At 39.4% G+C, this 17,387-nt stretch overlaps 1 protein-coding gene across 1 annotated transcript in view; it reads right to left on the reverse strand.

The window, feature by feature from the left end:
• The window catches only part of LOC124615834, a 128,745-nt gene extending 122,515 nt beyond the window's left edge, over window positions 1-6,230 (reverse strand). Inside the window, exon 1 of the mRNA XM_047143984.1 lies at window positions 6,053-6,230. Within this exon, the coding sequence (XP_046999940.1) occupies window positions 6,053-6,055 (3 nt within the window). The 5' untranslated portion in view covers window positions 6,056-6,230. The remainder of the gene's footprint in view (window positions 1-6,052) is intronic.
• Window positions 6,231-17,387: the final 11,157 nt, after the last annotated feature.

Genomic DNA, 17,387 nt, shown 5'->3' on the forward strand with positions numbered 1-17,387 from the left:
GATTGTGTGGATGACAAAATTCTACCTAACAAACTGAAGTCTTGTTCGATTCTCGGTCCAGAACACAGTTTTAATCTGCCAGGAAGTTTCATATCAATGCACGCTCCACTGCAGAGTGAAAATCTCATTCTCACCACATTTTCCTTGTGTGACATAATGAAGGCTTTGGACCAAGGCAGACAGCGAGATGCAGTATTTCTGGATTTCAAAGAAGAACATCACTCAGTACCACATCTATGCTTATTTTCAAAAGCACGGATGTGTGGTATATTGGGTGAAATTTGTGACTGGGTTGAAGATTTTTTGATAGTGAGGATGCAGCAAGTTATCTTGGATGGAGTAATCATCAGATGTCGAAGTAACTTCAAGTGTGCCATAGGTTAGTTAATAATTTCCATGTTCCATAGATAATTTTGCACAATGAATCATAATGTTGTCATTTTACTTTGCTGTCTATCAGACATTTTGTATCACTGGGTAAGTGATAAAAAATCTCTTGACATAGAATTGTGCAACCTTTTTGTGCTAAAGACAATCTTAATACAAAGTAATGAATGCTATTTCTCCTTCTGGTATTGTAGTTATGTACATCATTGTGTCTTTCAAATTGCAGTGAATTATTTACAACAAACATCATGAGGAAATAAATATATTGTGAAGCACTAGCTGGAATGCCCAACTCCTTGAACAGATTTCTACAAGACACTTATTATTATTATTATTATTACAGTACATTTTTGAGCAATGAAGACTTTCTTCCTTAAAGCTGAGTTATCCCCGGACATTATTCCATATAACATTATTGAATGAAAATGTGCAAAATATTTTAACTTGATGATTTCTCTCCCCCCAAGATTTGCAATTATTCTAAGCGCAAATTGGGCTGAATTAAGTTGTTTTAGGAGCTGCAAAATGTGCTCTCTTCTAGTTTTAAATTCTCATAAATATGGAAACCCAAGATTTTTTATTATTCCCTCATAATGTGTTACACTTATCATAGGTGTAACACTCTCAGATGTGCAGAAGCGAAGATTTGTGTCTTTTTGAAACTGAAGGTGAGGCCATTCGCAAAGAAACAGTCAATGATACTTTTAAGAATATTGTTTACCATCCTTCTGTTTCTGTGTGTATGCTTGGACTGGTTACAATACTTCTGTCATCTGCAAAATGAAATAATTCTGCTCCTTGTATATTAGATGGACAAACAATGGTGGGCCTAAGACTGAGCCTTGTATGTATTCTAGAATACAGAATTCTAGTATACATCACCTGCTCAAAATTTTGTAGAATTTTTGTCAGGTTGGTAGTAGGTATTGACATCTCTCTTATCACCTTTCTTACAGAGGGGTTTATCAACTGCATGTTTTAGTCTCTCTGGGAAACTGCCTTGAGTTAGTGGTGCAATACATATTTCAGGTTAGGCTGGGTTTATTTTATGGGAGCAAATCTTCAGTACTCTATTGGAAACACCATCAAAACCAAATGAGCTTTTATTTTTGAGAGAACTTCCTTAATTTTAGAAAGAGAAGTTGATGATACGTCCATATGCTGAAGTTTTATGAAAGTCACTTTTTCAACACACTGCACGGAATTGTGTTGGGACCATCACTTTTCATATTGTATATTAAAGACCTAGTGAACAATATTAAAAATAACCTCACACTTTTTGCAGATGATGCAGTTATCTATAATGAAGTACCATCTGAAAGAAGCTGCATAAATATTCACTCATATCTTGATAAGATTTCAAAGAGGTGCACAAACTGGCAACTTGCATTAAATGTTCAGAAATGTAAAATAATGCACTTCACAAAACGAAAAAAAAAAAAAAAAAAAAAAAAACATAGTATCCTATGACTATAATATCAGAGTCACAGCTGGAATTGGCCAACTCATACAAATACCAGGTGTTACATTTCGTATGAACATGAAATGTAATAATCATCATAGGTTCAGTCGTGGGTAAGGCAGGTCGTAGACTCTGGTTTATTGGTAGAATACTGGTGAAACGCAGTCAGTTTATTAAGGAGACTGCTTGCAAATCACTTGGTTGAACCATTCTAGAATACTGCTCACCTGTGTCCTCAGCTCATACACGAGCATTCAAGTATTCATTCTTTGCATGCTCCACACGTGAATGGACAGGGAAGAAAACCTTGTAACTGGCACCCTCTGCCATGTACTTCTCATTGGTTTGCATTGTGTGGATCTAGAATCTTGTCTCCATAATGGAAATCACAGGGTCTCATTAGCAGACTCTATCTTGGACACGAAAATAACCTTAGAATGGGAGAAGGTAATATGCGGAGAATGACAAAGACTGGTGCTGGTCCCACTCTTGTCTCTAACCTACATAAACAAAGCTCAAAACTGTAATCTTTCCTGATGACAACACAAGTGTTCTAGTCAAGGGTCAAGGGACAAAACTCAACACTTCTAGGTACAGATGAGAGCTTGAAAACGCCTGCAAATGGTTCACAGCTAACAGTTTAAGCCTTAATCTCACAAACAGTCCAGCTGAATAACAAGTTAAAACGGAGTGAATACTTGGAGAAACTATTCAAAGTGGAAGCTAGTCCCTTAAAAGCATCTCTGAGCTGTGTTGACATAAAGACAACAGTGATGCCTTATTTCACATATTTTCATTCTGCATTGTTTTAAGGAATTATCTTCTGGGTCTGTGCATCTAAAGTAAATAAAGTGATTGTTCAGTAGAAGTGAGCAGTGTAAGAATGTAGTGTAAATTAAATAATTGTACATCCTGCAGATGCCTTTCTAAGGACCTTGGACTCCTTGAACCCACTTCCCAATACTTTTACTCCTTAATGTTTTTTGTTGCTGATAATAATAAAAAAAATCAGTTTCAGATGAACTGTGATAAATACTGTCAAAACACAAGAAACAAAAGTAATTTTCATGTAGAGTTTGCCTCGCTGTTCAGGATTCAGAATGGAGTTAATGTACTCTGGCGATGAGGTATTCAACAAGCTCCCATCTAACATACAGCTGAAATTAGGAATCCATACCAGTTACCAGTTAATAAGAAAATTAAAAATCATGTTAGCCACTCTTTCTACACTTTACCTGAATATCTTGATTCAGGTATTAACTGTAAGCAACAATGTAACCAAAAGTGTTTGTAATAATGCTGTATGAAAGTAATAATGTACTATGAAGAACACTCGGCATTTACAGACATAAAAAAAATTAAAACAATCTTTGAAAAATACCACTGTAATCAAGAAGAACATTTGAAAAATAGCACTGTAATCAAGAAGAACAATGTTCATTTTATGAATTAACTCATTTTCCTTAAGTTTCATTGGATTGGAAACTCAGTGTACTAGCACATCAAATAATCTAATGACAGGCACACATTTTTGTACTAGGCTACATTAATTGATGGGACTGGTAGTCAAAGCGTTAACTTCAATTCTGATGTATCATACCACAACTCCAAACTTTATATGTTATGAAATGACATATAACTCATGAAATGAAAGGTGAGAATAAATGTGGTACGTGCAGGCTGTCAGTATCGTAATCTACAACTCCCCTCTCCCCAGAAGACAGTGGTTTACAGGTTGAACAAGTGGGAGATGGCACCTAACATCCAACAGGAAGCACTTTAATTATGGCAACTTCTGTCGCTCCCACAGGACAGGCACCAGAGACCTATCAGTCTGTCAGGGCAGCTAGACATCGGAATGTGGTTTGTATTACCTTCTCTTTAAGTGTGAGTAGTATAGGGTAATGGATTGGGTACTGGGATCAGCAAGTTACTTGACAACAGAGACTAAGCAGTTTCAAACACCAATATCTGAATATAATTAACAATAACCTCAGATCAGAAAAAAACATTTACCAACTATATCAGAGATTGTAACCTGGATGTATCTGCATTATTTTTTACCCCTCCCCAAAAATCAACAAATAAACTACTTTATTTACTTCCAGTTACAACAAGCAGTTATCATCTAATTAAGTGCTCTGGATGCAACTAGACTTTAAAATTGGGTGGGAGGGGCTCATGTGATGTACTATCTCTAAAGTTGCTGACACAAAATGCTAGAAATGACAGTCTGAATGATATCCCAGAACTGCAAGATAACAAGGAATCAAGTGAGCATTAAGTGAATGGTTGCATCAGCCATACACACTGTCTACTATGTGATGCACTGCAGCACAACAATACAGAAAGAAAATGTCATTTTTGTCATATGGGATCTCTACTGCAATAATGTATTAATCAACTTGTGCCAATCAGAGACCAAATGCAAAACATACTGGCAACATTTAATGTGACACACAAAGATGTTTGTGCTCTTCTGCAGGAAAAGTGATTCTCATATGATCCTGGAAAATAAAAAGCTGGGAACCACTATATATATAGGGAACCCCAGCATAATCTCCTTTCAAACAATGCGAAGTCTGCCATATCAAAACACACATCACTGGTGTCTGCCAAATTTTTAAAGCATTGTCATGCAAGATCATACACAGATCACATAAAAGCACAAAATGATTGGAAATTTAAGCCTATATATTCTCTACATCCTGCATATTTTCTGGATCTATCACAAGATGATAATCAGTAGGAACTTTGATTTGCCCAAGACTCACTAGCAGACAAGATGTTCTCAATAAATTGTGAAATGTGTGATGTCACTGAATGATAGGTTGTTGGTCAGAAAAAAAATCGGACTACCTTGCGGGATTTGGTCAGTAACTTCAGTGGCAAGTAATCTCAACAGCTCAAATATTTACTTGAGAAAAGCGTGACAAAATATACACTACACAGACAACAGAATATCGGCCTGAACAGTTTAACACAGGACACAGCAATATGATCACAGCAATGTGCATAAATAATTAACTTTATACAAATGAGAATGACACAGGAGTAAAGCAACAAAATGTGGTGTTCTGAAAATGCATTTAGCCGATTATGCTGCATTAAATTCTTAGTTAAACCAACAGAAGTCTGTCCAAAAGTAACATACAATACAGTCTAGCTCAAAACTTGCAAGAACCAGGGAGATGAAGTTTTTAAACAGAAAACATTTACAATTCAATAAACACCTACTTCTCGTTGTTCCAAATAAGTCAAACAAGAACGGTCATATGCACTCCTCTATGCCAATGAATTGTTTCTGAATTCCTTTACAAATCTATGGATAATTCAGTCATCTTCTGGGGACTACAAGATGTCTGCAGCATTGGAGTACCAGGCATGAGGCATGTCATCAATGATGTTAATGAAATCATTGATAAAATGAATATCTGATAAGTCATATCAGGTGCCACAAATTTGTCTACGTAAGCACAAATCAAATGATGGAGATACAGAAAAAAATGTGCTCACTGCCTTAACGAACACAGATCATCTGCTTGTACTGAAGAGCACATACGAGCTTCAATACAGCACTGGGGACAGAGCTGATAATGACGATGAAAAGACTTTGTGGGTGTACAACAGCACGGTCTGTAGTGCCCGAGCCTAAAGAACTAATAAGAATCCATGAACACAGTAAACACAGATTTGAACAGAAAGAAACATTTAATAGGTCTGCAAAGGTCAGGAAGTCAGAAGACAATGACATTAGCCTAAATCCTGAAAAATACGAAGCCATGAAAAATACAGATCCGTTTTCCGTTCATAAATAATAAATTACTGCAGACATTTATTCACGGAATAATCAGACTGAGCTTGCAATCGAAGCAAATACATAAGTTGCACCGACCTAACGCCAGGCTGGGAAGGGAAGCCATGTCAAGACACTGTCAGAGAAAATAAGGGCAGTTACTATATTTTCAATCACTTTTCAGTACACAGTGGACTCAAGACTTAGAACAATATTCAGCCCCCGGCGATTTCGAATTACTTTTAAATGCACTTTATTAGGTAAGACGCTTACGTAAAATGAACTCTGATTCTTTGTTATTTACAAAGGATTTTGCTGTTTACCATGAAATGTTTACAATAATGTGGTGAGTTATGACAACATCCATGTAAACATTTCTTGAAAAGTGTTTGTTTACTTTTACTCACCATCTGCTAAGACACTAACTACCGCAACAGGACCAACTCTATTTGGCTTAGCTGACATTGAGGCATTATAACCTACGCAAGGCACACGCAAATAAATTATTTTCAAAACGTTCTACGTTTATTCTATCGTACAAGCTACAAATTAAAATCTTCATCAACTTCACCTTTGGTTTGTAAATCAACGATGTACATTTTAAAGTTTCAAACTTTGGTGGAGATCGATTGACTAATCTCGGACGCTAATCGGAGTGAAACATCGATAGATTGCAAGTTTGCAAGTAACGTGGTGAAATTAAATAGATGTTACCAAAATACTCGTGCTTTGCGGGGGTTGTTGTTTCCTACGAGCTGTAAATTTGCTTTTCAGTTAACTACCGACAAAGGCTGCTTGCATCGAACGGGACAGATGATCTGGTATTCTAATGCGACACATTCTGTGCGCATAAAGTTACTCACATCTATCGTGTTATGGCGAATATTAGAGATCCACAGCATGAATTCTACGCATTCGGTGTGGAAGAAAGCATAGGTCACACTTGTCTACAAGAAAGGTGGGAGTAGTAATCCATAGAGGTACGTCCAATATTACTTGACATCTATTTGTTGCAGAATGTTAGAACATACTCTGTCTCAAATGTAAAGAAATATGTCGAACAGAATAACCTTCCTCATGCCAGATGTTGGCAACTAGATTTAAAATTTCATAAATGTTTAATGTTTCACTTCACAAAACGAATAATACTTGTATCCTATGACTTAAAATCAGCGAGTTGCCATTGGAACTGTTAACTCACACAAATACGTGGTGTAACGATATGTAGGGACATAAATATGTAATGATGGCATAGACTCGGTTTTAGGTAAAGCAGGTGGCAGACTTGTTTCAAGGCACAAAGGAATTAATGACATTTAAAGCAACTGCATGCGCTGTTATAGCATGCTTATCTACAAACTACTGATGAGGTGCCCCTAGTCATTATTCTCATTACTCACGGCGTTTCGCCGATTCCCTTAAGAGTTCAAGCACGGTATGTCTGCACAGAAGGGCTCATTAGCCAACCTTCCTTAATTATATGTGTAGTGTCTGTTCTTTTAGACATGTCTGAAAGAATAGACAGCACATACCGGTACTGTGTGTAGACTGCTTCATTTAGTATACTAGGGAATTGCAATCGGTCTATAAAGGAAATTGCCTACAAAACACTCATTCGACCTAGCCTAGAATTTTGCTCAGAATGTGAGGGGTCCAGTGCAAACAGGAGTAGTAGGGGACATTGACCACATAAAAAAAGGGTATCACTGCTGGTCATGGACCTATATGACGAATAGGAGATCATCACGAGGTTGCTGAAAGAAATGAACTATCACACTTTAGAAAAGAAATGGATACTATCCCAGAAAGCAGACTTATTAAGTTCCAAGAATCAACTTTACGTGATAAATTTTGGAATGCACCACAGCCCCTGGGTTTGCTCTTGTAGGGATCGCAAGACAATGTTAGACTAAATGTAGCATGCAGAGAGGCGTTTAAGCAATCATTCCTTCCGTGCTCCATTGATGAATGGAATGGGTAAGGGCCCTAATAACTCGCACAAGTGGAAGTACCCTTTGAAATATATTTCACATTGGGTGAAGGTTTCTCGGGCCTCCGGCCGGGTGGTAGCGTTGATATATCGCGACGTTTCGGGAAGTGTCATTCTACTCATCTTCTGGCGAATTGTCGAGATTCGCGGAGAGCAAGGTATTTATGTGCGTTGTCACCCCCCTCCACTAGACCTCGGGAGGCTGCGGTGGACTGGCAGCGTGCGCGCGGTGGTGGGGGCAGCGGTCGCCCCCCGGCGGCCGCGTTCGGTTCTCAGTGTAAGCATTCTGTCTGCGGCGGAGGACGTTCGACGGACGCGCACCCGACGGATTGCCGCTATCACAGGGTTCCATGCTGCGCTGAATTGGTATCCCTCATCCCTGTTGACCAGGTTGTCGTGAATCTTTATTTCTAGGGATTCTCTGATAGTACTTTCCTAGAAGCCAGATGCTCGACTCAAATGGCTCTGAGCACTATGGGACTTAACTTCTAAGGTCATCAGTCCCCTAGAACTTAGAACTACTTAAACCTAACTAACCTAAGGACATCACACACATCCATGCCCGAGGCAGGATTCGAACCTGCGACCGTAGCGGTCGCGCGGTTCCAGACTGTAGCACCTAGAACCGCTCGGCCACTCTGGCCGGCCCAGATGCTCGGCACAGCATCTTCGTGTTTTCGAAGTTGAAGGCGTTTTCTTCGTTTATGCTGTGTTCTGCTATGGCTGATTTTTCTCTGTGACGTAGTCGCACACATCTGATATGTTCTTCACAGCGTTTAGATATACAGTGCTGTGCTTGTCCAATGTATTGTTTACCGTTCGCATGGGATGCTGTATATTTCTGGTGTGTAAAGCTTCAGCAGGTCTTTTGCAGAATCTAGGAGCTCCCTCGCTTTCAGTGGCAGGCGGAGAACGGTTTTGATATTGTATATGCCCAAAAGTCGTGCAATTTTGGCATAGAGCGGACCCACGTACAGAAGGAATTTGTCTTCTTCTCCTTCTGGGGTTGTCGCTGCTTCCTTCTTCCTTTTAAGCGCCCTGTTGAGCTGCATTTCACTGTAGCCATTTTGGTGGAAGACTTCCCTCAGGTGTTTCAGCTTGGATGGTAGGCTGTCTTTGTCGCAGATGGCGCGCACCCTATGTACCATGGTGGTCAGTACTGTTTGTCTTTGTGCTGGATGGTAGCAGCTTGTTGCATGAATGTATAGGTCTGTGTGTGTCTTCTTCCTATGTACTGCATGGCCTCTTATGTAACATACCAGCGGAAGAACGAGCAGCTCTCTGGTCCCTTAGAGATAATGCTGATATAACGATACTACCAACTGACAAAGGGAACGCTACAGTCTTATTAAACACTGCAGAGTACCGGCAGAAAATAAACCTGCTGCCTACGAGAGACTGAAGAAGGATCCAGCCCCGATGATGAGTAGAAAGACGATAGCTCTGCTAAAGAAATCTGACTTACTTGAGCCAATGAAGAAGCGATTGCATCCCAGAGTGCCAGTGATATCACGCCTCTATGGGCTCCCCAAGATCAATAAAGAAGGAGTGACTCTGAGACCGACTGTGGACTCCATCAACTCTCACAGTTATGGACTAGCTAAATACCTGGCGACACTGCTCAAACCCCTTGTGGGATACTGCAGCCACCAGGTGAGAAACTCAACCGAATTCGTAAAAATACTCAGGCACATGGGACTACAAAGGGAGGACCTACTCGTGAGCTTCGACATGACGTCGCTTTTCACGAAAGTGCCCCTTTCAAGACTCCTTGGCACTTCTAGCTCAGCACTTTGAACCACAAACAATCAATCTGTTCGAACACGCACTAACAACCACCTACTTTTAGTGCAACAGGGAATTCTTCGAGCGTATCAACGGTGTGGCCATGGCCTCCTACTGGCTCCTGCAATTGCAAACCTCTATATGGAACATTTAGAGGAGGTGGCCCTTCAATCTGCCAGACAGAAACCAAAGTACTTTATCCTCTATGACGACGACACTTTTGTCGTGTGGGGACATGGCAAACAGGCGCTAGATGAGTTTCTGGAGCACCTCAACAGCATCCATCCGAATGTCAAATTTAGGATGCAAATGGAGGAAAATGGATGCCTCTCCTTCCTTGACATAATAATCAAGAGGATGGCAGATGGTTCATTAGGCCACGCAGTACATAGGAAGAAGACACACAGCTTCATGCAACAAGTCTGCCACCATCCAGTACAAAGACAAACGGTACTGACCACCACAAGAACAGTCGGGGGAAAGCAATGTTACAAGAGAAACTTCTCCAAGAGCCCTGAAAAATCAGTGTGTAAGTAGCTAGGGCACGGTGCCTAGACAGTCATTACCAGGAGCAGTAACACAGCCTAAGCTCGAAATCACTACAGAGTGGCTCTTCCTTACTGCTGCAGTATAAAGTACGAGAAGTCTGTGCACCTTCGAGGGATGACAACTGAGTTTCCGATAAACAGCCAGCAATAGTTATTATCTTGAGGTTTCTGCCTGTTAAAGAAGAAGCACTATAGAGTTTGTCTCTAGTAGTAGCAAGTAATAGTTGATATTTTCCGCGAGTCAGAATATATAGAGGAACACAAGTTGTCTTGCATTTGTCTCCTAGTGTGAATAGGGTATCTGATTGCGTAAGTCGCAACCACTAATGAGCGATATCTTATGTCTCCCAGAATATAAAGACGATCAAGTGCTATTTCATACGGTTTCCTAGTGTGAGTAAGGTATTTCATCGCGTAAGTCGCAACGAATAATAGTTTATATTTTCTGTGTTTCAGAGTATAAAGTGCAGCAAGCACTGTGTTCCACTTGCCGCCTAGTGTAAAGTATCTGACTGCGTTAAATCGCAGCGAGTAATAGTTGGTATCTTCTGTCTCTCGGAATATAAAGAGGAACAAGTGCTGCCTCACTCGTCTCCAATTGTGATTAAGGTATCTGATTGTGAAAGTAGAGCTCCTGCCTCTGATAGTTAGAAATCAGAAAGTGGGAGTTGCTGCAAAGGTCTAAAATGGAGAGTAGTAGGGCGTACTGATTTGCGAAAACGTACAGCAACTGTAAGACATCTCTCTGAATAAATTCGAACTATTAAGAAAATAAATTGTTTTTAAATTGAACCCTTAAGTGTTTCGATCCTTGTTCACGTTCTATGAATCATAGATACGCCTCTGCATTCCAGAATCAGCTGTTCTAAGCATTATAAGAGACTTTCTCCCTCTCATTCCATTATAGGTGACTTGTTACACCTGACCCCACTTTGTTGTCCTCATACTGACTGTACTATGCAGGCTATACCTACATCCAAGATAGTGCTAGTACCTGTACCAGGATGCGACAGGAGTAGGTTTTATAGAGGCATTCCAAACTAGGGTATTGGGTCATAAATATTGGAAGAGAAGTTCAAAGACTATCGATAACAGTCCCTCGAACTATGCACAGCAAGAAGCTTGATGACCAGGGCTGTGGTACAGGTCAAAAGAAACAGAAGCCATCCAGAGAGCCCATCAGAGACGTGGTCAGCTTGTCCAGGCAAGATAAGTTGCAGGAGATACCAGCAGAGGAAGTCTTGTGGAAGGAACTTCGTGGGAAATCAGAGTAAGAAGACTGTGCCATTCCTGGCACAGTCAATACTTTTGTTACAAACTGTACTTCTCTCTCCCCCTCCACCTTTCTCAAGCAATGAACGCCTTAAAAACGTTGGGAAAAGCCTGCACACTCAATACTTATGTTACAAACTCTACTTCCCCCATGAGTTCATTATCAGATGTGGCGGATCCAAGATGGCAGCCAAGATGGCAGACCTGTGAAGTCAGTATTAAACAAAATGGCGGAAAAATCATCAAATTTCAAGCAAAAGTATGATATATCAAGCACAACCACATAAAAAATACGATTTTTCGCGAAATACCTACGTTTGCAAAAAAAGTAGTGCAAATGGACTCTGAAGGTAAGTGAATGTAAATAACAATTTTTTCAAGCATTTTCACTCTTGTTTAGAGTATTTTCATTGTTTTTTAAGCATTTTTAGTGTTGAAACCTTCTGGCGGATTACAACTGTGTGCCCAACTGAGTCTGGAACTCAGGACCTTTCATTTTCATGGGTAAGTGCTCTACTGACTGAGCTACCCAAGCACAACTCACCAACCATTCTCACTGCTCTGCTTCTGCAAGTATCTCATCTCCAACCATCCCATTCCAGTTTCACTATATATTCAAACATTTTCACTATTTATTCAAGCAATTTTTCTCATTTTTCAAAAATTGGCCAAACATTTTCATAGAAAAAGTATGAAATAGCAAGTAAAAAACTGTCAAATATTTCAAACCAAGAAATAAAAATGTGTAATAATATAAAGTTTTCAGACTAGAAACTCAGTATCTTTTTCTTTCCTGTATACTTCAGTTTCACATTTTCATTTTCAAAAAATTGAAAATGAAACCCAGTCATTAGTTTCAAATATTTCTTTGGCAAAACAATTTTAAATTCATTACTGAGCCTAACAAAAATTTTTTCTTTATACTTAGTGTTCAGATAAAATCCCATCGAGTAATGATTTTCAGGTAACAATCGATATTGAAGTCATATGTTCAGTTGTTCTTTCCACACATAATTATCTACATAAGTGTATCAGCTGGTACATTATCATTAAATGTATCACATAACTTCATTGTTGTTTCTGTGTATCCATTATATTTATTCTACGTGTCAAGTTTGTGATGTAGATAGGATAATTTGCTATGTAATTGGGGGGATTTGCATCAACAACTCATTTTAATTAAGCAGCTCAGTTAAGATCATGAAACGAATCATGAGCTCTGTATAATTAATTGGTGAATCCAAATTCCACATTTCTTGTGGAAATAATTTATTTATTCCATTTTCACATATAATGTATGTAACTTAACATGACCATATAATGACTGATGATATTTACTAGGATTAGTTTGAAATACAACAAATGCAAGATAATACATATCTAATTTCATAGAGTTTTAGTAATTTGTTGTATCTAGCTCATCATTTTTCTTACCATGTAATGCAACTATCTTTGTAGTCTATAATTCATAAAAAATTATAGGTATTTTAGAATTCTTCACTATAATTTCTCGTTGTTCTGTCTGATAATTGGGTTCATTTTTAACAATGGTCACTCAGATTTGCAAGTTTTGTATTTCAATTTTACTTCTTTTGGAAGCATATCTTTTATTTCAACTCCAGCTTCATTATAATGTGCCCATCGGAAAATAGGTGATTTGCACTTGTGCTCCCAGTAAAAGAAACAGTAAGATCATCTTCCTACAATAGTTCTTTATAATCTTAAAAAGTCTTTCTCACATATGCAATAGACACAGTATTTCATTTTCTTTCTTTTTATTTTAGCAATTCAGTTATATAATCTTCTATTCATATTTTATCAGCAAGATAACAAGTCAAATGCAACAAAACTGATGATGAAATAAATGGATGTTCATTTCTAGATAAAATATTATTTCATTTCTTTATTGTTATAAAAGGAAATAACTTTGCTACATAGTTATGAATTAGTTCTTTTTAGATTTTCTACAATATGTTGGATAATCTGTTTCATCATATGAACAAATTTAAAATTGATGTACAATTGAGCAATCAGGATTACCCATCCATTACCATATGAATGTTAATTTCTGTGTCCTTATTAGGAATAATCAGAGTGTTTTTACTTTTCTCATTCATGGGAAAAGAATAAAATAGATATGTTTCAATCTTTTTCATTTACTAAGGATAAAATTTATTAATTCATTTATAAAATAACTGTTACAGTAGCACAATTTAAGTCAATCAACTTACCATTTTCATCAGTTACATTTATTTTTAAATCCTGAATTTTATTATGAATTGGAATAAATAAAGGTGATGTCTGCAAACTGAGGGCTCATTTTAGCAAAATAATTTTATGGCAGACTCATTTATTTAAATTTGAGAGGGAATAGTTTTCTACAATTAGCAAATTTCCTACAGTTCTGAATATGTTTCTAGATAGTCTATGCATATACATAAATTTCTTGATAGTTTATCAATTCTGTAGAAAGACAATTTTCTCTTTCAAAACTCGCTTTATGCTCAAACTAGATCATTGTTATCTAAATATTAAACGTCTGTCTTTTATATTAGAGTTTCAAAATAATATTTCTTTTTTCTCTTCTACACAATTTCAGGGGAATCTTCATCTTGATAAATGCTCTCTGAGCTGTCATGATCTTCATACTCCTCACCACTTGCAGAGAGCAGATCGTTGTAGAAACTTGCTGCATCCTTAGGGATGGTAATGAAATGCATTTGCTCAGTACATCATTCTTCTTTTCTCCAGCAGCATAGTTTATCTTGGGAATAAGCACAGCACATTTCATGGATCTGAACGAAGGAATGTTTTCCTTCAAAACCTCACAACATATTTCTTATCCAGAAAACTATGACCTTTCAATATGGCTGGTGCATGACTCTGAAAAAAACTTCAAGTTTCAATCTTCTCTTACCAATATCCCTAGTCGTCTTTACCAAATAACATAGGAGAAAATGTTGTAGTGCAGATGCAATTCCATTTGCACCTCTTCCAGCTGTGTTTCACGCCAAGTACATTGATGAATGATATCAGCACTGTGGTCTGGTTCATGTATCAGCAAGGTCAGTTTATTGAACCATACTTACATGTAAAAGACTTCTGCAATAGAGAGCTTTGGCAGATATTGATTTTGCTGCATGCCAAAGACTACTTTTACAGTGTCTACACAGTATTTGTTTATGATGCTGTGGAATTTTTTTCCACAGGCACTATAAAAGTGCAGATTAGTTTTACACACTTTCTGGCTTTCTTTGCTTTCTGGGATTTTTATTTTCAGTTCGAGTTCCTTAGATGTTCAACAGGTGTCACTGTTAGGGTTACCAAAGCTGAGATAAAAATTCTTATAGAACTCAGCTTACATTTTGACAACTTGCCTGCTTCTCTTTGTTTTTTGCAAAAAATTCCTACATTATATTTACATATGCTGTAGTGCGCAAGTATGACCTACTCATTTTCCCTCTGCTATAATGACTCTCTCAACAATTGTACTTGAAAATGTGCTGTTTCATGTGTTGGATCATAACTATGTTGACTTGAGTTGCCCTTAAGCTGTCTCCTCAGTCCTAAAATGCAATCCTATTACAGTGCTCAGGAATCATGGCTAAGTGATCCTGTGATACACATGTTAGTTTTTGAAATGGAGCTGCACAAACAGGTACTTGAAGTTTTATGTTATACCTGATAGGCACAGATTTAGAAGCCTTAGCTTCAGTGGACTCTACAACATATCTTGCTGATGCTAAGATATCCATGTAAGACAGAAGGAACGCAGTTTGCTTACTTTTATCATTTGAAGAATGTAACAAATAATTGAAATATGATAAGCCAGCATAAGAGAGTTTGCCTGTATAACCATCTTTCCCTCCACAATTGCTTGCCTCACTTCTTTCAGCATGCTGGCAGTCAGTATCAGGTGTAGTATTTTGCTTTGAATATTGATATGATTTTGCTTTGAAAGCATTTGATAGTTTAATACTGCCTGTGCAAATGTAATAGATACCTGGCACAGTGGCTAATGGGAGTTCCCATGAGCCACCATGCTGATAGTCAGTTTAGTTGGTGCACACAGAAATATGTGCTGCCATCTACCACCAAGCAAAGCAATTATTTGAGGTGTGTCATAACACAATCAGAAAAGTACTTAGTCTTATGTCTATTGCACATTAACCAAATTATGAGAAAACCCAGCAATACCTCTGACAATTTTTACAAACTAACTAGCATAAAATGAGTTTTGAAAAGACGCCTACTTACACGTGAGGTGAGTTTTGCAAAAATGGGCCATCTTCTCTGTGGTGTAAGTCCAAAATAAAGCTAGTTTCTGTAAAGCCGCCTCTATAGGATTGCAGATGAAGCCAAAGAGTACGTGTTGAGAAATAAACTATTTTTAAAAAAAATGCATACAGCATGTTATAAGAAAATGGTTTTCAATTACAGGTGTACCAGATTCAACATTAGACTTAAATGAAGAAATAATATTAGTTTCACTATGAAAATAATTGTGTTTCACAAACACTCCATCAGCTAAATTAAAAATTATGTTAATTAATTTAAATTGCATACTTTTAGGAATCTCACTAACAAGAAACCTTTCATTAACTTCAATAATCTGTTTATTAAATCCTGACATACTTCTAGTTGTATCTTTTATATCTATGTATATTTTAAGATTGTTCTCAGTACTAATTCTATTTAAACATCATCTGATTTAACATACATGTTAGGCTTTTTGCACGAATAAATTTCTCTAAACTATTTCAACTACACTCTTGGAAATAGAAAAAAGAACACATTGACACCGGTGTGTCAGACCCACCATACTTGCTCCGGACACTGCGAGAGGGCTGTACAAGCAATGATCACACGCACGGCACAGCGGACACACCAGGAACTGCGGTGTTGGCCGTCGAATGGCGCTAGCTGCGCAGCATTTGTGCACCGCCGCCGTCAGTGTCAGCCAGTTTGCCATGGCATACGGAGCTCCATCGCAGTCTTTAACACTGGTAGCATGCCGCGACAGCGTGGACGTGAACCGTATGTGCAGTTGACGGACTTTGAGCGAGGGCGTATAGTGGGCATGCGGGAGGCCGGGTGGACGTACCGCCCAATTGCTCAACACGTGGGGCGTGAGGTCTCCACAGTACATCGATGTTGTCGCCAGTGGTCGGCGGAAGGTGCACGTGCCCGTCGACCTGGGACCGGACCGCAGCGACGCACGGATGCACGCCAAGACCGTAGGATCCTACGCAGTGCCGTAGGGGACCGCACCGCCACTTCCCAGCAAATTAAGGACACTGTTGCTCCTGGGGTATCGGCGAGGACCATTCGCAACCGTCTCCATGAAGCTGGGCTACGGTCCCGCACACCGTTAGGCCATATTCCGCTCACGCCCCAACATCGTGCAGCCCGCCTCCAGTGGTGTCGCGACAGGCGTGAATGGAGGGACGAATGGAGACGTGTCGTCTTCAGCGATGAGAGTCGCTTCTGCCTTGGTGCCAATGATGGTCGTATGCGTGTTTGGCGCCGTGCAGGTGAGCGCCACAATCAGGACTGCATACGACCGAGGCACACAGGGCCAACACCCGGCATCATGGTGTGGGGAGCGATCTCCTACACTGTCCATACACCACTGGTGATCGTCGAGGGGACACTGAATAGTGCACGGTACATCCAAACCGTCATCGAACCCATCGTTCTACCATTCCTAGACCGGCAAGGCAACTTGCTGTTCCAACAGGACAATGCACGTCCGCATGTATCCCGTGCCACCCAACGTGCTCTAGAAGGTGTAAGTCAACTACCCTGGCCAGCAAGATCTCCGGATCTGTCCCCCATTGAGCATGTTTGGGACTGGATGAAGCGTCGTCTCACGCGGTCTGCACGTCCAGCACGAACGCTGGTCCAACTGAGGCGCCAGGTGGAAATGGCATGGCAAGCCGTTCCACAGGACTACATCCAGCATCTCTACGATCGTCTCCATGGGAGAATAGCAGCCTGCATTGCTGCGAAAGGTGGATATACACTGTGCTGGTGCCGACATTGTGCATGCTCTGTTGCCTGTGTCTATGTGCCTGTGGTTCTGTCAGTGTGATCATGTGATGTATCTGACCCCAGGAATGTGTCAATAAAGTTTCCCCTTCCTGG

Source organism: Schistocerca americana, chromosome 5, assembly GCF_021461395.2.
Source record: "Schistocerca americana isolate TAMUIC-IGC-003095 chromosome 5, iqSchAmer2.1, whole genome shotgun sequence".
Taxonomy (NCBI): Eukaryota; Metazoa; Arthropoda; class Insecta; order Orthoptera; family Acrididae; genus Schistocerca; species Schistocerca americana.